Source organism: Amphiura filiformis, chromosome 20, assembly GCF_039555335.1.
Source record: "Amphiura filiformis chromosome 20, Afil_fr2py, whole genome shotgun sequence".
NCBI classification, from domain to species: domain Eukaryota; kingdom Metazoa; phylum Echinodermata; class Ophiuroidea; order Amphilepidida; family Amphiuridae; genus Amphiura; species Amphiura filiformis.
Genome location: NC_092647.1, coordinates 45,543,569 through 45,564,293, shown reverse-complemented (window position 1 = coordinate 45,564,293; position 20,725 = coordinate 45,543,569). Strand labels below are relative to the sequence as shown.

General features: G+C 36.3%; 1 protein-coding gene across 2 annotated transcripts; it reads right to left on the bottom strand.

The window, feature by feature from the left end:
- Positions 1 to 254: 254 nt before the first annotated feature.
- On the bottom strand, positions 255 to 19,119 carry LOC140141825 (myeloid differentiation primary response protein MyD88-like). Of its 2 annotated transcripts, none has more exons than XM_072163690.1 (6): positions 18,372 to 19,119; positions 17,454 to 17,525; positions 16,584 to 16,658; positions 15,294 to 15,474; positions 11,083 to 11,174; positions 255 to 806 (listed from the first exon to the last, which is right to left on the bottom strand). In XM_072163690.1, exons 1-6 carry the CDS (start codon positions 19,057 to 19,059, stop codon positions 658 to 660), a joined length of 1,257 nt encoding a protein of 418 aa, XP_072019791.1. In that variant the 5' UTR covers positions 19,060 to 19,119; the 3' UTR covers positions 255 to 657. The 2 variants fall into 2 exon arrangements, with proteins under 2 accessions (XP_072019791.1, XP_072019790.1); XM_072163689.1 differs by lacking the exon at positions 255 to 806 and adding an exon at positions 6,727 to 6,919.
- Positions 19,120 to 20,725: the final 1,606 nt, after the last annotated feature.

Genomic DNA, 20,725 nt, shown 5'->3' with positions numbered 1-20,725 from the left:
TTATAGGGGCACGGGAGGGAGGTTGGCACATGCCCCTCTCCCCATCGATTGCAAAATCCCATAGGAAAATTGCCAAAAAATGTCTTATGCCCCCCCCCATCATAGTTGGTTCACCCCAATCTGATGACCCACGCTACACCACTGCATTGAATGGTCTTCGTCAGACTTTAATACATTGAGACACAATGAAATCATCATTGAATGGTCTTCGTTTGTGTGTATATTATTTTCATTCATTTCAGACGCAGTTTGTCATCATTAGAATGGTCTGTCCTCATCTGTTTATCTGCTACACTCAGGAATGCATTTATAAATTTCATTTGTCCTCATTGTAATATAGTTGTCCTCATATAATTTTCAGACTTATATTGGGACACAATGAAATCATCATTGAATGGTCTCCGTTTATGTGTATTGTCTTCATTCATTTCAGACACACAGTTTGTAATCATAAGAATGGTCTGTCCTCATCTGCTGGTCTGCTACACTCAGGACTGCATTTATAAATTTTGTCCTCATATAATTTTCAGACTTACATTGGGACACAATGAAATCATCGTCAAATGGTTTTCGTTTGCGTGTATTGTCTTCATTCATTTCAGACGTACAGTTTGTCCTCATTAGAATGGTCTGTCCTCATCTGGTTGTCCGCTATACTCAGGATTGCATCAATGCACAATAGAGCCTTTGCCAAAACCATGGTCTCATGTCTTCCTTGGTGTAATCACATAGAGTGATGTGTTTTAGAATACTGGGAATATCACACCATTCCAACATCACTGGTACTATTAGCTTCTTTCTTGCACCTGTAGAAAACAATGACAATGATGTGTCAGTTTCTAGACAATTTGAGACAATAATGGGTAGGTACTTGATGACCCAATTACTTCACTTCAGCAATTAAGTTACATTAAAGAGGAAGCCCTACAAGAGCAGTCCTGCTAGGGTGTACCAAACCTGCATGGTTATCAAAATAATCAGTGACAAGGTTATCTCTGAAGTTGACAGTGCTAATTGATGCAATAGCATTAGCACCTGTCAAATTCAGAGATAACCTTGTCACTGATTAATGTGATAACCAGGCAGGTTTGGTTCTCCCCCAGAAAACTGCTTTGGTGGGGCTTCTTTGTATATATTTTAAAGGGGCATAATCCAATCATTTCACGTTCTGTTTTCTATCTTCATAAATTGAGGCCTATCAATAAAAAAATATTTGTCAGCATTTTGAGTTGTATTGCTTCAGCAGTTTTTATCAAGAAGCAGAAAATAATGTACAATACAATGCCCACAAGGATAGTTCATTCACATCCAAAGTGGTCACCATAATTCACCAGGTTTTTGTTCACACCATCTATAAGACTAAACATATCCTGGGTGTTATTAAAATTTTACTGGGGTAATTAGAAAATTACAAGCTTTCTTCTGATACCAAAATCTCAGTTTTTATGAAGAAAAATGGGGAATGACATTGTCAATCGGGTGATAACCCTTTAACTGGTTTTACTGTTGTTTTATTTTGTTAGTCATGGTGTTGACATTATGAGTGTAATGACATGGATTAGTAAACATGTTTGAGTTATCACAATTGTGTCTCCAGGGGCGGATGCAGGAATTTTCAATAGGGGGCGCCGAGCCACCACCGCAGCGCCCACACAAAGTCAGGCGCCGCGCTGCAAAAATACACAAAATCCGCCCTGGTCTCTCTTGCGCTAGCAAACTTGTTTCATCTGACAGTGAGTATCTTTAAACTGCTATGACTCCTTTGGGAATCATTTTCAGGTTGAAAGCAATATTAACATACTGGTAATGTACCGGGTACTGTTAGTTTTCCATGAGCCACCACTATTACCACCACTGAAGCTGTTGTTGGGTGTTATCATGATTTAAGATATGATGCAATCAAGCAAAATCAGACATTTGTCAGGCAAATCCAAAAGTAAGTTTTCAAGTTCAATCATTTTCACAGCTTTATTTTGATGAAAAATCCAATGGACGTACAGTTACAGAGATACAGTCATTTTAGTGTTGCATGAACAATAGAATACAATGGAAGTTGAGCGCTTTTATTGACTACTACACTACAACAATATTAGCGACAAATGACTCATTTTGCTTGATCATATCACATATGTGTACATCTCTATCAAAACAACGTACTTGTCGGCTGCTACATGTGTCTCATTTTACATAAAAGCTAGGAATAAATACGAGACTCATCTCAAATCATCCCAAAGTCACATAGTTAAAGTCATAATGTACGATCTTTTTTCAGAATTTACCTTTATTTTTTTCAAAACCGATTTTTTGGCATATTTGTAATACTTACATATGTTCTAACTTAAATCTATGAGCAAACTGTCAAATTCGTCCTATTTGTAGTAAAACGGGACGATTTTCTGTTGGTCCGACATAAAGTCATAATTTTTTTAGATTATGACTTTATGTCGGCCACGATCGTCAACCGTAGTCTCGTACAAAACTAGCAGTTACGCTCCCTCCACATGTGGAGGGCGTAACTTCAAACTGGTCACAGAGGAGACTAACTCTGAAGCCGCACTCGCTGTCCTAATTCCAAATAGTGCGAGATGTTTCGAGTGATAGAAGTGAAGATTATGATGCTGTTTCTTTGCAAATTCCCAATGTTTTTCGCGTCCAAATGTATTGGGAACTTTCATAATGATTGCATATTATCATTTTAGAAGAAAAAAAGAAAAATCTAAAAACTTAAAAAGATCGTACATTAAGGCTTTAAGGAATGTTCTCTATATTCCTAAACCATGTGACTTGGGATGATTTTAAATGACCTCCACTTGAGATGAGTCTCGTATTTGTTCCTAGCTAAAAGAGATGTGTAGCAGCCAACAAATGCGCGGTTTTGACACGGATCTACAGATATTATATGATGATCAATTTCAGTCTACTTTTCAATCTAATATTTAGATTGATTTCTATCATCAAAAATTAAAAGATTGAAATATTTCAATTTAGAGTAAGTGACAATTTTTTAATAAATGCATTTAAACACATTCATAAACACCCATACAGACCAGCTGCTGGTGATTTTATTTTATTTTTTTTCACAAGGGTTTTATATTTGAGAACTTCACGAGTAGAGGTGAAGGCACAAAAATACGAAGATGCAAAATACAGTTTTTATATAAGGCCAAGTAAAAAAATATTAGTTTCTCATCCCAACTTTTTTCAGACAGGAGGATAAGGGCACCCCACAGTTTTTTCCCCAAAGATGATAGATCTAGTGTCTTTTCGGCAAGACTTTCATATGTATGGCTATGAATCACACAAATAAAGTCTGCACAAAAAGTAACTCAGCTGTTATAAATACGCCTATAGATTCAGAACTAATAATTGTTTTCACAATATTTCAACATAGAAAGAAGCATGATTTATTTACACGCATTTTTATACCCAATTCGTCAAATGTCAGTCAATATTAACAACACAGTAGTGCTATTACAGAAAAATACCAGAATCTAAAAGTTGCAGTTTACAGCGATCAATGGTTATTATTATAATGCCAGCACTATAAACATGTAAAGCCCGCCATTATCTTCGCGCTTACTTCCAATCAATACAAATAACTGTAACTTTTAAATTGGGGTATTTTTCTTTCAAAACACTGCTGTATTGTCAATATTGAACAAAATTGGACAAATTGGGTATCAAAATGCACGTAAATAAATCATCCTTCTTTTTATGTTGAAATATTGTGAAAACAATTATTAGTTCTGAATCTATAGGCGTATATATAACAGCTGAGTTACTTTTTGTGCAGACTTTATATAGGTAAGGAACAAACTAGCTGCAAACAAGACTAGAAAAGGTACTGACAGCAAAAATCAATCAAAATTTCATCTTTTTAAGCTTTTTTTATAAACAAAAACTTTTTTGATGCGGCAGCCAAAAACGATGCGGGCAGGGACGAGAAACTTTTTTTTTTACTTGGCCTAAAGTTACTTTACACTTAATACATAAATTTTTGCAAAATAAACAACTCACACAAAAATTTCTAAAAACAGGGTATTATAGATTTTATGGAAGCTCTGGAAAAATACTTGTTTAGGGTCCGTTTTGAAAGCATGATATCCACATCAGTCAGGCTCTTCCATAGCATGTCATTCATAAAGAGCAAATTATTGTATTTCTCCATACACCAAATAAACTTCAGTTGAAAGTTTGTTCTATTTTGCAATCTTTGTGTACGCTCTTAAAGTTAAAGGTTGAAAAAAAGATAATTTTACTCTAAAACCATTGCCTAAAGTGATTTATACTCTAATGGAGACAATAACGAGACCCAAAGGTTTCCACAATTCCATACCACCATTTATTACTCTGGAAAAGGGTGAAATTCACTCTGGAAAGAGTGAGCAAAGAACAGTAAATCACTCTCAAAAGAGTGATCACTGAAGGTGATTGGAATTTCATTCGTTTACATTTAGAGGAAATGTGTTATGCAATTGTGTGGTGCAAAATCAGCTACATATGCATTATAATACCAATTATCTTTGATTTTTGGATTTTGATGACAAAATGTCAAAGGTACACTCTTTTGATCACCATGCATGATAAACCAATGTGGCAGATTTAACCCAGCTTTATGCATGGGGCTATCCTGAATCCAGAATCTTTAATGATGGTTGGATCGAATTATGGAAACCTTTGGGTCTTGTAACTGCTAAATTGTTGGTCTAAGGTATGTATTTAGATTGGCAAAGACTTGATGAATAAACCAAAGAGGTCAAATTTGGGTAAAAATGCTCAGTTTTGGATCAAATCCCACCACAAATGTGATTTTTTTAAATTAATTTTTAAACACTAGATATAAATATCTAGGACCAATAAAATAGGTAATGGGGCTACAAATCCTGATTGGTAAACTGTTCATTCTTTCTTATCTAGGACCAGTTATTTTATTTTTTAGTATTTTGACAAGTACTTTGAAATATTTTCACCAAATTTTTTTGAAAATGCCCAATTTTGCACAAAAAAAAGTATAAAAAAAAACATTCGTAGATATTTATATCTAGTTTTCGAAAACATTAATTTTAAAATACTTTTACTGAAGAATTTGTTTGTTATATGGTCCAAAACAATTTGGGTAAAAAAACAGGCTCCAAAGCTGAGGATTATATTTGCTCAAATTCGACCTCAGAGATGGATTTATCAAGTCTTTGCCATTCTAAATATGTATACTTTTATATACCTTAGACCAAACTTTTAGCAATTATGAGGCCCAAAAATTTCCATAATTTCAGGGTTAGAAATCCTTAAATCTAATCTTTGTATCATATGTCAAATATGTACAAAATTTACATCATATTTTACACAATCAATTTATTTATTTTATTATATTTATTTTATGATTTGCATCAAGAGGTGTGGCATCATAGGGAGATCAATCAGAGTGAACATTTGAACACTTATGCTACACCTCTCAATTCTAATATAACTATACAAATAACATCACAATGTGCAAGTTCTGTCTTCTCTCACAGCTTATCTCACTTCTGTGATCATTATTTTGCATACAATACTGTATCATTCACATTTTAGCATTTATTTTATTCCCTGCCGTCTTCTCCATACAGACCTGCCTTGGTGCATATTTACTCCCTTCACTTGAATTTTTAGGCACAATTTAAAAGTGCCCTCATTTAAATTTCCCATCAGCAACTACACCTATGTTTCAGATGGACATTTATTTTATTTTTGAAAAGACCATACATACAATACATAAAAAAATATTTCGTATAGCCCCTCACAAAAACTAGTGCATTGCATACATTGTACGTACTTGCTCAATTAGCATTTTGTGCAAATTTTATTACACAATTTATTGCCGTTCTTTTTTATGGACATTTTGTTACATGTAAAGTCTATGGAGATTAATATTAGACAAGGCTGGAAAGGGCGCCATAGCCTAATTTTAGGCCGTTTTAGGCACTTAAATACTCATAAAAAGAACGGCAACAAATTGTGTAATAAAATTTGCACAAAATGCTACTTGAGCAAGTACAAATATAATTAAAGGGGGCTATAGCTAAAACAAAAAATGTCATATACCTTAGTGGTTATGAAACAAAGGTGACTAAGGGCATGGACCCTTAGTTCTTGTTGGGATTGCCGGAGTAGGGAGCTTAAGTGAAATTTACTCTAAGGCAGAGGAGACTATGCGCACCATTAGGCGAATCTTTAAGGTACCGTACTTCCTTCCCCCATCCCAAGGAAATGGTGGGGCTTACTTTTAAGTACATTCATGTAAGCACTGCCCCCACTATCCCATTGGATCAAAGTCCATTTCAAATCAAAGTCCAAAATTTCAAATTCAAAATGTTGGAGAAAGTCAAGAGAATAGGTTGTTAATCATCAGAGGGATACCCACAACTCCGTAAAACAATACAAATGACCATACTATGATGTGCCACAAACTTGGGTCACATTTTCGGCCATTTGATATATCAATGACCCCTTTTTCTAGGCCAATTTTGGTATATGGATTTGATGGGTTGTTTTTGCTCTCAAATTTTCAATTTTTTTTTAATTGCTGAATTTTGCTTAACTGTAGCCAATTTTGTTGAAAAATTGGTACATATGGATGAGTTGACTTTCAAATTCTCAGTTCATCCCTACTCAAACCAAACTTAATCTTGATGTTCATCTTACTAAGCACTATTTCTCCCCAAGCATGAGAGTACCCCACCCTTAAAAGTCTCCTGATTATTTAGTGTCTTTAGCACTCTTTGATACAATAATCACTTTAGATCAAGAGCATGAAATAGTCGTCTCCAGAAGTACGGCCTTACTGCTTTCTTGGTGTAGTCGCAAACGGTAATATGCCTTAGAATACTGGGTGGTGTGCAAGGATTGATCATGATGGGTACCATGCGTTTATTTCGAGCACCTGCAATGGAGGATAGAGTGCATGAAAGAAGCAGGAAATCAGCCAGATGTTAGTTCAAAGATATAAGCCAGGAGGTGAATAATCCCTATGAGAACTACCTGCCTATTGGTCAAAAAGGAGTTTAGTTTTCAATTATGAATTGGACCAATCAGCAACATTGTTAGAATAATTTCACCATGCAAAAAAATGGGGGTGAATTGTTTGCAAAACTCAATTCTGATTGGTGATTAAAATGAAGATATCATGTAATTGACCAATTGTATTGCTCAGGGGGTTAATATCATATGATGCCTCATTTCTTAATAATACAGGCAAATCACAGCAGCTGAAGGGAGTATCCCATTATGCTTTGCAGTACCTTAATAGAACTCAATGTGCCATTGAAAATGTACACAAAATCCCTCACTTCAACTTTCAATAACTCACTTAAATCAGGGAAGCTTAGACTTTTGTTTGCAAAAATATGGCCCCTAAAGTATTGTGAAACTATCCATAGCTCTCAATATCTAAGCGGCTCTTGTTGATATTTTGTATATATTTGCTATGGGGCATGCAGATATACTGCAATGCTTGATGGGATAACTTGAAATTTAAAACAATCTGCCAATTCTAAATGTGAAAAGCTCAAAATTGTGTGATCGCTTCAACAACATTGTTGCTGGGTATGGCCATTTGGTGACCCTAGTTAAGGTACCCCTAGTTTTAAACCAGGGTAACCTAAAACCAGGGTCACCAAATGGCTGTATCCGACTTTGCGGCTAGATGAGGTAAAGAATTGTACCATAAACATATGTCCATTTTTTGGACGATTAATTATGACCCCACCTTAACCCCTCACTGGCTTTCTCTCTGATTATAAATGTTAGTAGACCAATGTTACCAGTAGCGTGCATTGAGGAATTTTTCAAGGGGTGTGATGATAAAAAAAATGAAATGGCAGCAGAAGGACCCAAGCGCGCAACAGGCGGCTTAGAGGTGTCTGAGGGGATGTGCCCCCCCTCAGAAGTAGGAAATTTTGCAAAATGAATACCTAATTGAAGTGATTTGGCGGACCATTTTGGCACTATTAGTGTGTAAAATATTAGTTTCAAAAAGCCGAAAACTTGTGAAATGACGGTCTATGAAGCCTTTCGTGAACAAGTTTTCCTCCTCAGAAATGTTGCAAAATGAAGGTCCAATTGAAGCCATCGGTGCATTATTTTTCCACTATTTCAATGCAAAATACTGTCTAAATATGCTTTATTTTAACATATTCTTTTGAAAAGCGATTAGATTTACATTACAAAGTAAAAATCATCTATAGCTTGCAACCGGTTTTCAGCTGATAACAGGGCGCAATGCGGTGTAAGAAATGCAAAAGCGTGATGATGGGGTTGACAATTAAAACCTTAACGTACGTAGGCCTACGTTGCCAGGGGTGTGATGATGGGGGGGGTTGACATGTATCAACAATTAACACATACATATGTTACCGGTTATGGGGTGAGATAATTTGTGTGGGGGTTGTTAAGGCTATAGACGAATCCAAATTCACGCATTCCTATACCTTAATGGCTGCCAAAGTTGGGTCCCCGTCGGCTTAATCTCACATAAAATGTGAAATAATGCGGCTTGGAGGGTATTTTAAACTGCATTCTATCACTCGTGTTACACGTAGACAAAAGAATGATGACAGTTTACAACACAAAAGAATCTAACATCGATTTTTAAGCGGCTTTAATCCACCCAATTGGGCAGTCACTACACCAGTTTGGTGCATACGGGGACCCGTCATGGCCGACCAAATCCTGACCATGACTTGGCTCGTTGGATTCGTCTATAGGCCTATGATATTATTGTGATAATCATCTCCCACCTCTCCTCTTCCTATCTCCCTCCCTCCATCACCCTCTCTTTCTCTTCCCCCCCCTCTCTCTTTCTTTGCCAAGTTTTCTTTTCCCTCATTTTATTTTTTTGACAGATCCAAGGGGGGTGTTTCACACACGTAACACCCCCCCTGCGTACGCCAATGAATGTTACCCAATGTAATTAGTCGGAAACAGCCCATTAGTCTGCCGAAGAGTCATTAGTCCGTAATGGGTTAGAGAAAGGGTTTTGAGGAAATTTGGGCATTTTATACTAGGATAAGGGTTTAGGATAAGGTTAGGGTTGGCATTAGGGTTAGTGTTAGGGATGGGGTTAGGGTATGTGTTAGGATTGGAGTTAGGGGTTGGGTCGGAAAACGGAAGAAAATCATGGATTCGGAGGTACAACACGGAAAATGACATTTTTGTATGATGTGACAAAAATTGTTAAAAGATAAGAGAAATAAATGCTAAAAACAATCATGAGTTGTGTATGTCAATTTTTATGATAAAAATACTGATCAATAATACCGAAATAAAGGTATATTACCAAGGCAAGAACCCCTATATCCCTTCAAACATTGTAATAGTCGGCCTATTATCGTGAGAATATTCCAATCAGAGCATATTGCTCGCGATATTGAACACTTTATTGTGACATTAATATCATTGTTTATACATTTTAAGCTTTATTCATGACACGGATTTACAAATTTTACAACATGGATTACAACACGGAAAATGGATTTTAGAAAACGGTAAACTTCGGACTCTAAGTTAGGGTTTATAATAAAATTATTGGGTTTTCGGACTAATGACTTTTCGGACTATCGACCTATAACCTATTAGCCATGCTATTGACAATTTTCATCATGATCATGTTAGCATTAAGGGAAGGGGTATGAACGTTTGGACAGTATTTATTGTGGAACATTAGAGCACATCAGACATCAAATTGCATTCTGAATACGAAGAATGTCATTCTGATATCAAATAATTTTGATTTTTGAAATTATAATAATACACATTTTATGGCAAATCATTAAAATTGATATTTTTGATATTTAACAGTACTTGAAGTAAACTTTATAAATCTGATGATTTATACTTAAAGTGTATGTAGGTGGGATGAAAAGCCGACGATCAATTGAAAATTTTGACCTTTCAGTATTGAAGATATGGATTTTTTCCCAAAACACCAAAAAAAAATAGGTCTTTTGGGAAAAAATCCATATCTTCGATATAAAAGGTCAAAATTTTCAATTGATCGTCGGCTTTTCCTCCCAGCTACATACACTTTAAGAATATATCATTAGATTTATAAAATTTATTTCGAGGACTGTTATATATCAAAAATTTGAAAAATATCAAATTTTAATAATTTGTCATAAAATTTACAAGTATTATATTGTGAATTTCAAAAAATGAAAATTATTTGATATCAGAAAGACACGCTTCATATTCAGAATACAATTCGATACGTCTGAGGTGATCTCATGTCCCACAAAAAATACTGTCGAAATGCCATAAACGCTCATTCTAGATCCCTTAAAAGAGCATGTATGAAACAGTTTTGTTCATAAAAATTTTGTTTCCTCATATAGAGACTGGAGTTCAGCCTCAGAAAATCAATGTGTGAGAACAGGCGACTCTTGTTTCTTGTAGAGTCACCCAATATCATTGTCTCGGATCATTTAAAACAAGTCGCTAAAGTAACAGTATATTGCTGCTAAGTAAATTAGATGTTTTCGGTAGTCATAATTTATTTTTACATGTTGGCATTTAAATTGAAAGGAGTGAATATATTGAAAACATAACAATAACAATGACAATGCACATATATTCCCTGTTTCGTTTCATATGATATATCATGCACATCCCAAGCAAGATGGAAACCAGATAAGCCTGACATAGCACAATCAGTAACATCAAATTGATCAATTTGAATTTAAAAACTTATTGATACCAGGGGACTAGGCTGCCATAAGTGTTTGCAAACACAAATTTTAGAACAAATGTTGTGATTCTTTCCAATTTTTTTCCACCTTTTTCTCAAGTTATTTTTTGTCACATTATACTGTTTAAAAAAACTTTAAAAGTATTTACAAATCTTTTGAAAATGTTCTGTCCTTTTTTGTGTTTATGGTTTATCACCTGTCACTTGCTGGTCTTCCTATGGTGACACCCATGGCCACTTGACAAATTAAAAAATTTAAATTGATGAATTCCATGCTACTGACTGACGATGGTTACTCCTGATGATAATTATCGCCATAAATGTACATAAAAAGAAAAAAATATGCTGTACATGAATCTTACCTGGAGAAAGAGCAAGGGCAAACTTGGCCTGGAAATCACAGTGTCCACTTTCCAAAAATTCAGGGGACAGAACTACTATCATCCTCTTACATCTGTGCAATAAAAGAAGAAATAAACAAGATTACTTATTTTGTGTTACAAATCCAAAAATTGTACTCACCACAAATTAAAAAATTGTATTCACAACATGATAAAGTTTTTTTAATCCTACAATAACAAACGAATACCAATCTGAGATCAAAATTGATTTTAACTTGTTGTATGTAATATGTAAAGCCACAAGATACAGAAAAACAGAAAAATTCACAGAATTCGGGTTTGCCCACAGAAATTTGAAAATGCCACAAAATAGTAAAAAAATGTGTAAAATGTCTAACTTTTGTGCTGATTTGCAAAATAAAACAAAGAAAAGTGATTATTTAGCGGTAATCAAGCATTAAACAATACATTTTAGCATTAATTCTAGGTCTACTAGGTACTGTAAAATGTAATACAAAATACACTTGTTTGTTTTCACTTTTCAGTGCTTCATATTGGAAAACAGAAAATCACGGAAATCATCCAATTTGTAACACAGAATTTTAATTTTGTAACACAGAGAAATCGTGGCTTTAGTAATATGAACAAGTGCCTGTAAATGAAAACAAGTAAAATGACACTTTCATGTTAATTTGTTTAAAATAACAACCTTCAATGGTAAAAAATCATTTTGGACATACATGTATTTCAAACCATTTTTGGCATTTGACAGACCTGCCCCCTCCCAAAAATAAAATAGAAACAAGAGAAGGTAGTTTCTGGTTTTATTACAACTTTTATTGATATAAAGATCACTTTGGACATTATTTCATACCATTTACGGTAGCCCATATAGTCCTATAATAAACTTTGCTACCCTTCTAACGGAAAGGTATTGTGTGTTAAAAACTAGTATTACATCCGACAGGAAGGATGTATACTTGGGGAATGGTGGAGGTACAATTTACATAGGCATGTGCAAGATAGGCAACACCTTGCATCCTGAATTAACAATTGTATTTGGCTATGAAACCACAAAATGCGTCATTTGTAGATCGGGGGGGTTGTGAAAGAAACCACACATCACATATGTCTCAATATTATTATAACTGTTACATATCACAAACCTTTCAGTTTCACCTGCCTTTTTAAAGACATATTGATTCAACATTGAATATCAATGTGTAATAGATTTCAGTAGTATAACCACAGGATTTTTCAGGGGGAGCAAAATAAAAGGGAGCAAGGTGTCGACTGTCAAGGGAGGCAAAATTTGATAGAAATTGTCAAAATAGGCTTAAATATCTCAAATATACCAGTATCCCTCATTTTCTAAATTGCTAAGATTGGGAGAAAAATATGAGTCAGACTTACTTAAGAATAAGATTGAAATATTCAATCTTTAGATTAGAATCCAACCCAATTCAATTTAGGACTTGCTGCGGATTGCAATCACTTGGATTATTGATTTTGAATCTAAGGTAGTTTAGAGAGAGTGTGTGTGTGGGGGGGGGGCAAATTCAGTTATTTATAAAAAGGTCGTGCATGTATTAAAATAACACCTATGTGACCCAACATTTTCATGATGTTTGCGCTGAGCTCAAAAATGAAATTCCCGATGGCTACGGGCCTGCCCATCTCTTTAGTGAGTAACAGTATTATATCAGGGGGTGTCATTGGGTCAGCACAGTGGCGTAGCTATGGGGCAAAGGGGGAAGCTTCCCCCTTGTGAAAAGTCTGGCTTCCCCTTCCCCCCACCAATATTTGAATATTTAGGCCCTTTTTATACTTTTGAGCCCATTTTTGACCATTTTCGTCAATGTTTGCCCCCCCCAAAATTTGTCTTGCCCTCCTTTGCACACCCTCTGAAAAAGTGCTGGCTACACGTACCACTGGGTCAGCATCTTTTTAGAATTACTGACCCAGCTGGTGTTATGGTGCAGCCATATAGTAGCCGCAGTGTATGCCCGGACTTAGTGAGTGTGTAGCGTGAGGTGTTCAACCGAGTATACTAATAGCAACAGAGCCTGAAAATAGTGCTAGTGCAGCCATTGCATAAAAGTCAAACAAATAACTTTGGCTAAAAATATAGTTTTAAACAAGAATGTTGGCCAAAGAATCCAATTATTGATCTGCCATAGCTTTAAAGAAAATTATTACATACTATTATGTTGAGTATGTGATTTTGATTTGCACATTGTTCCTTTCCTTGGGGAATTCCTACAGGATTTATGATTACATAAATGAGTCAGTTTTCAACATTTTTATCATCATTAATGAAGGAAATGTCAATGATTCATATTGCTAAAACCACATCAAAAGCAATTATCAAGATATGAACAACTATTGTGCCACTGCAAAAAAGAAAGCAACAGGAAGCAGCACACTTCAAAATCATTACATTCTGCTCTTTTCTTGATAAAACATGGAAAAATGTGTACAATTAATCAAATTGGTACACAAATTCCACTAGTTTGAATCCAAGTTTAGGGTTAAGTGTTTGATTGTTATCAGATTGTTCCAGTGGGACCCTGGATGGAATTGTTCCTTGAGTTTGTCATTGGCATGGTATGTTGATATAAACATCAAAATTAGTCCAAAAATACCAATATGCGTAACTTCATTGAATATGACTGTTCTGGCATGTATCCCACTCACTTTCCGTGATTCGGAATCACACAGGAAAGTGCCCACTATTTTGAATCAAAGTTTAGGGGAAAATGTCCACAAATCCCACTGAATATCTGTATTTTCATAGAATTTTCAGGGTAGTCAGAATGAAACTGCAGATTTGATCTGTATGAAAGCATAGACAGTATGAAAGGGCTTTGAAATGGGCACATGTGCGCTGCAATGGTTCAATGGCTTCAAAGACAGGTTGTAGTATGCTCACACAGAGGGCCTTCTGCTTAGGCCAAAAAAAAAGGTTTGTCTCAAAGCTCACAAGTGGTTTGAAAACAAATGCGGAATGCGATTTTTTTTAAATTTTTTATTCTCGACTTTTTTTTACTGTATTTTGAGGAAAAAAGTCTGATTTTCGCCGAATTTTTCTGGAAACACTAAAAAAAAAAAAATTTCTGAAATAAAAAAAATTTCCGCATTTCTTTTTTGTCAAATTGCGCGATTTTACAAATGCGCGCGCAAGCTTTGAGACAAACTTTTTTTTTTTGGCCTTAAAGCAACATGGTTCTCGGGCAAAAGTTGAGGATTCTATTGAGTTGTATGGACAGTTGGACCCGCACACGATTGATTTTGAATCACAATTCTTGAGTATGCCGATCCATGAGAATTCTACGACCATCTGAACAGGACTACATGCATTGTATAGAAACCAGTAGTAGCTTTTCAACCATGACAACAAATATGTATGATTATAATACCCTGCGCTGCAAACAGATATATGTACATGACTTTGTATGTACACATGACTGTAATGTGAAATGCTTGGCATTAAAAGAACAATTATACTGAAACGCTTATAAAGTTATAAACGCAGAATAAAGTAATACAAATACAATGACAAGTTTCAGTTTTGCTGTAAGACAAACATGGTAATTTCAGCTCTTTTTTTAAATATGAAAAAAAAAAATCTTGTTTTTATACATATATGGTATTTAGTTCTTTTGCTTCTCAACAGGGTGGGCATACTAAATACTAGACATTCACATTTTCTGATAACAGGCCAAATAAAAAAGAGGTTTCTCTCAGGAAACTGCACATATATAGCTTTTAAAATTCAAATTATAAAACTAGTTTTTCACATTCAGAATAAAAATGAAAAACTAAGGGGGGGGGGTTAGCATGTAGCGAATAGCCATTTTTACTAAAAAGAAAAAAAATAACACAACCGCTTTGCCTTTTTCCATTTGCTCCTCAGAAAAAGCCTTTTTTTACCAAATAAAATTTTGACCCCAAAGCAAACTTATTACTTAGTCATACAGTGGGACTGCCAGAGCAGTTCCTTTGGGGTGAACCAAACCTACCTGGTTATTAAATAAATCAGTGACAAGCTTATCTCTGAATTTGACAGGTGCTAATTGATGCAATAATAATAAAACATCAATTAGCACCTGTCAAATTCAGAGATAACCTTGTCACTGATTAATTTGATAACCAGGCAGGTTTGGATCACCGCAGAATAACTGCTCTGGCAGGGCTTCATCTTTAAGTGGTACCCCTAGGTAATAACCTACCTGTTTTCAATAAGTTCTGCTGTTGCTGTAGCATATGAACCACCTGGTACTAAATCCCTCCAGTCAGTGCAGAACCGTAGATTATATGGTGGTTTTTCCATTGCGGATAACATGTCTAATACAAACTTATAATCCGTATCAGGATTGTGGCACACATAAGCATCAAAGGTTTCTACTGGACCTGGGAATAACAGGAAGAATAAAACATGGTCAAATCAACAGTGGTGGTGCTACAGGGGGGGGGCAAGGGGCATTTACCCCCTCCCAATATTCCCCCCTCCACTTGAGGCAAAACTGTCCAAATTATGTAAATTCCTACTTTTTGCAGCAATTTTGTGGAAAATTTGTTGATTTCGCCCCCCTTAAATTCACTTTGCCCCCAATGCCACACCCCCAAAAAACCTAGTGCCACCACTGCAAACCAAATGGTTATTTTGCACTCAAAATGATATTAATATCAAAAACTTCGGCCAACATTGTGACCATTTATAATGGGGTCATGGTGGCGCAGCTGTCTAAGACTTTATCCCATAATCGTGAAGTAACTTAAGGTTGTGGGTTTGAGTCCCTGTGGCATCAACATGTTATGCACTTAGGCATTGTTCTTCACCCCCATTGCCTCTCCTCACGCTGGTGTACAAATGGGTACTGGGCCCGACATAATTAAATGATGGGAAATTAATAGACTCACTGTGCAGGCGGTGTAGCGATCCCCATGCAGCAACATGAGGGATTGGAGTCTGGCTTTGAAAAAGAAATAAGCACTCCAGGGCCGTAGCAACGTTGAACACAGGTTTGTCCCCTAGTTTTTTTTACTAAACGTTTTTAATCTTCATTAGGCCTATTACAAAATGAGTACATATTTCAAAACAGCATTTAATGCCTCTATTTCCATCATGTGTCCTCAATAATTATATTGGATTCTGGACTGTAGGAATAGCTATTCCCATATCTCTGCCCGGGCTCTGCCCCAGATCTCTGCTATTGGATGACATCAGGTAGTTTTAATCTTCATTATTACAAAATGAGTACATATTTCTTAACAGCATTTAATCCCTCTATCATGTGTCCTCAATAATCTGGACTGTAGGAACAGCTATTCCCATATCTCTCCCCTGGATCTCTGCTATGTGATGACATCAGGTAAGGTTTCACCTATGCCTCTTACTTCTTGAGTTCACAGGTGCATTAACTGACACCAGATAGTGATATAATTTAGACCTCTAACCCATATTGTGATTTAAGATTCTTAAGCAGTGGAAGATCTACTCCCATATCTTTGCTACTCACCATCAGGTCTGTCATTGAGTGTTATGCCTCTTAGTTCTGGGGTCACAGGAATATTAGGGTAACAGGTACCAGATACTGTAAAAGATATAAAAATGATGAAAATCATACATGTACATCAATTTTGTCCTGTCACAAGATGAAATGTGTAAAAAGGGCTGAATTTATCACAGAGCACAGTGGGCCTTGTTGGTAATGCAGGGGCAACATTTTGGGAGATAAAAAATATCAATAAAAAAGAAAAATTAAAAAAAAGGAGGGGGATTTGGAATAAGTTGTAATGTGCATCTCTTCCTCTGGCCCAGTTTTAGGTCACAATTGTCCTCATTTTGCCCCCATTTTAGCATTAAAATCATTGCATTTGTCCCAATAAAGTCATTTGAGGAACTCAATCCAATCCTATGTGTAAAATAAGAGCTAGTCTATTTGCAAAGCACCTTGCTTGAGCAGTTCACTTATACCAGCACCTCTTTACATCTATATTAAAGGATATCTTCCTTCAAATTTTGGAATTATAAAACATGCTGATATCAAAAACTCAATTAATAATCAAACTGTTCCTGGTTTCATGAGACCAGGTCAACGTTACCCATCTCCATGAACAATGAGCACGGGGGTGAGGGGTGGGAATGGGGGACATTCCCACAATATTGTGCCTTGTACAGTACCCCTCCTAAACAATGGGGGGAAATTTCCACTTTTGGCAGGAAAATTTTAGGTAAATTAACCCCCCCTAAAAAAATCAGTTTGTCCTAGTGGTCCTAGTGCCGCTGTACCCCTCCCCATAATGATGATTGTCAGTAGCATTATAAAAGCTATGAATCGCATCAGTCACTCTGTCAGGGGAAGATACAGGGAAGAAAAGAGACTCACCTACTGGCACCTGTACTGGTCCAGGCTGCTGCTGCTGAGCTGTCTTCTTTGTCCAATTTTTGGCATCTTTTTCTGTAACCAACATTAGAACATTGGTTTCATTAATAAATCTTTACAGATACACAATTAATTCACAATGTGATGTGAGCTATTATAGGGCCTTAGTACTGGATCTAAAATAAGGCCTTGAAATAACTTTTCTCTAACTTGTCATCAAATTGTATTTTACTTTTGTACAATGTCATTTGAATGGTGAAGTGCAATATAATGCCAATAATTCTTGTACATCCTCAAAGTCAAATTGTGATGTGATCGCGATACAACAAATTTTGAAATTATCTAATCTCTACTACACTCTCTCCCAGGCCCATAACTAGGGCGGCTGATCACCAAAGGCCCAAATAGTCCTCTTTTTTAACCCAAAAAGTCCAATTTGTGAGCGTAGCAAGCGAAAAAAATAGGGTCTTTTTATGCCTTTTTGGTCAAACAGGTCCAAATTTTGAAAAAGAATGTCCACTTTTTCAAAATCCGCCCCCATAGTCCAAAAAGGTCCACTTTGTCAAAATCAGCCCCAAATAAATCCTGGTTACAGGCCTGCTGCCTCCTGGACCTCAAGTTGATTTTTTGGGTACAAAACAAAAGTTACAAAATTTAGTCATCTCAACTTGTAAGGAATACTGTCCTCATATAGGGCCTACATCTGAACAGTGGTGTAGCCAAGGGGTGGGGGCAAAGTGGGGCAGCTGCCTCCCTGTGAGAAGTCTTGCCCCTCCCCCCTCTTGGATGCTGGTTGCTGTCCACCCTGATATTTTTTGTACTTTTTAGCCCATTTTAAACTATTTTCGTCAAAGTTCCCCCCTAAAATTGTCCCCCCCCCCTTTTGCCCAGTGTTGGCTATACCACTGCATCTGAACTTACTTAATTGCTCTTTCAAAGCCATTAGAACATCTTCTCTCTCCAGATCAGTAATCATTTCAAGCAATGCTCCAATTGTACTATCCCTCCTTGTCACCCATTCCTTCATCACCTGTTCCATAGGGTCCTTATTCAACTCAAAATTCTGAATTTCCAACATGCTAAATCCCATGTAATCTGCTAAGCCTTTCCAGTCATTGCCCATCAGTTTTGGAGGGTTCATATGCATAGCAAGAATCCGCCGTGTCATATGTCCAATGGCAGTAGCATGTAGCTTCATTATGGTGTCCTGATCAGGGAAGTCTGATGGTGATTCTACCACTCTATGACAAGGTGCTGTAGTTTGTGAAGAATACGTTAAGAATTTCCCTGCTTTAACTGGCGGGGAACAACTACATGACGTTCTCCTCTCCTTTGGTTTTGCCCCGCTAGAGTCCGACCCATGAAGTGTTCTACGATGATCAATGTTCTTTGGCGTAGTTTTGGGTGAAGTGTGCGGGTTGCTTGAACCCATTTTGGCTAATTCAACCTCAGAACTGTCTATCCATTCCCACAAACCTGCCTCTGGTTCCTTGAATTCAATGATCTCTCTACCACTGGTACCCATTTCTGCGGGGATTACTTTAGACTTTTTGGTGTACCAGTTCACGAGGCGCTGGTAGTCAAAGGTGAAAAGATCATATATTTTCATTGCAGTGCATTTCGTGGCACGTTGTGTTAGATACTGACATCGTGTGTAATGGCGTGCTAAATGAAGCGTTGGCGTATTTATACCATTTTACAGAAATGTTCGCATTGACATTGACGATTTTGTACGTCATTTTGTTTACTTTTTATCCCTATATATAAAGCAGTTCAAGTTCTATATATTATATATTTCCTAAATAATCTTGATCAAATAACCTTAGCATCAACACAAAAACAGAATTGTATATAAAACTTCTTTTGTTGCAAATTTACTGCAAAACTAGCCGGTATCATTGAATATTTACTGTCGAAATTTTAATTGTAGCAGGGTGGAGAGAGAATTCCCCAAAATGGACCGGACGATTGCAATTATAGGAAAGGGGTGTTTATTTTGAGGATCGTTGATATTTTACTGTAATTTTAAATTTATCAATTAAAATTGGTAAATTCCAAATTGTAATGATATCTTCCCTTCCAAATCGGAGGGAAAAGTTGCACTGCTTCTTACTGTTGATCAGCAATGGCGAATTATATCCGCGCCAATACGGTATAAATTGTACACCCCGGCCCTACCCTCACATGTTTGGGTTCGTCCAGACAAAGTCAGTCCACAGTAAGTTTTCCAGGCAAGCGGGGATTCCCCCTTTTATGTAAGAATAATATAAGAGACCAAAGGTAGACCAAAGGTACATGGGTGCCATTGGGTGGGTAGGGTGGAGCCGATGAAAATTTGAGATGTTGGCACCTTGTGTAGCCTGAGGTACGTCTCATTTTTGCGAATAACTTGGCCCAGAAAATCAAGTTATAGGCCTAATAGCTGTTTTATTTTAATTTATAACAAGTAGGCCTACAACACAAGGTAGGCCTAGTGATTAGTTTTTCCACACATTTTTGATTAGAATACCATCAGTAGGCCTACAGTACAGTCATCAGTATTATGAAATATTCTCGGGGGCACTAAAACTTTTGAAATGATGGCCCGTTTCTGAGGTCGAATATCTCCGATGAGTGTGATGACCCCCTCTTTAAAACTTTTTTCAAGTCCTACTCGATGACCCCACCCCACCCCGCTATAAATTGGTACACAGGGGTGAAACAAATACATGTCTTTTTCCTTTTTAAAAATATTTTTCGACTTATTTAAAAAAGTATTTTGTGGGAACTTATAAGTTGTGGACCATATATATTCCAGCTACACCTTGTGGCATAATGCTGGACAAATTCCATTCACTGTCAGAGGTGTAAATGCAATGGAGCAAATAAACATGTAATCAAGATAGCATTGATTTGCTAAGAATTGAACAGGGCACTTGTCTCATCAAATCATTCTAATACCTCTTGGAAACTGAGAGGTGTCATCGCAGTTGGAATAGATAATAATTTGGTGTAATATTTTAAATACATTGACAATTTGGAATAGTATTTCAGTGAAGCTTCAACATGAGTTCAACTTGACCATATTTCTTGGGGATAATAAATAGGCTGGATTAAGCTACATGTAAGTAAATTCCAAAAATCAATTTATTCCAAATCATCAGTGCCTTACTTGCTTTCTACCCCGATTGCATGAATAATTTGTTATAAAACAGTCTTAACAACAAATAATAAAGAAACAATTTCATGTTCATTTGAAAAGAATACATGTGTTTTAATTGTGTCACATGCAGTGA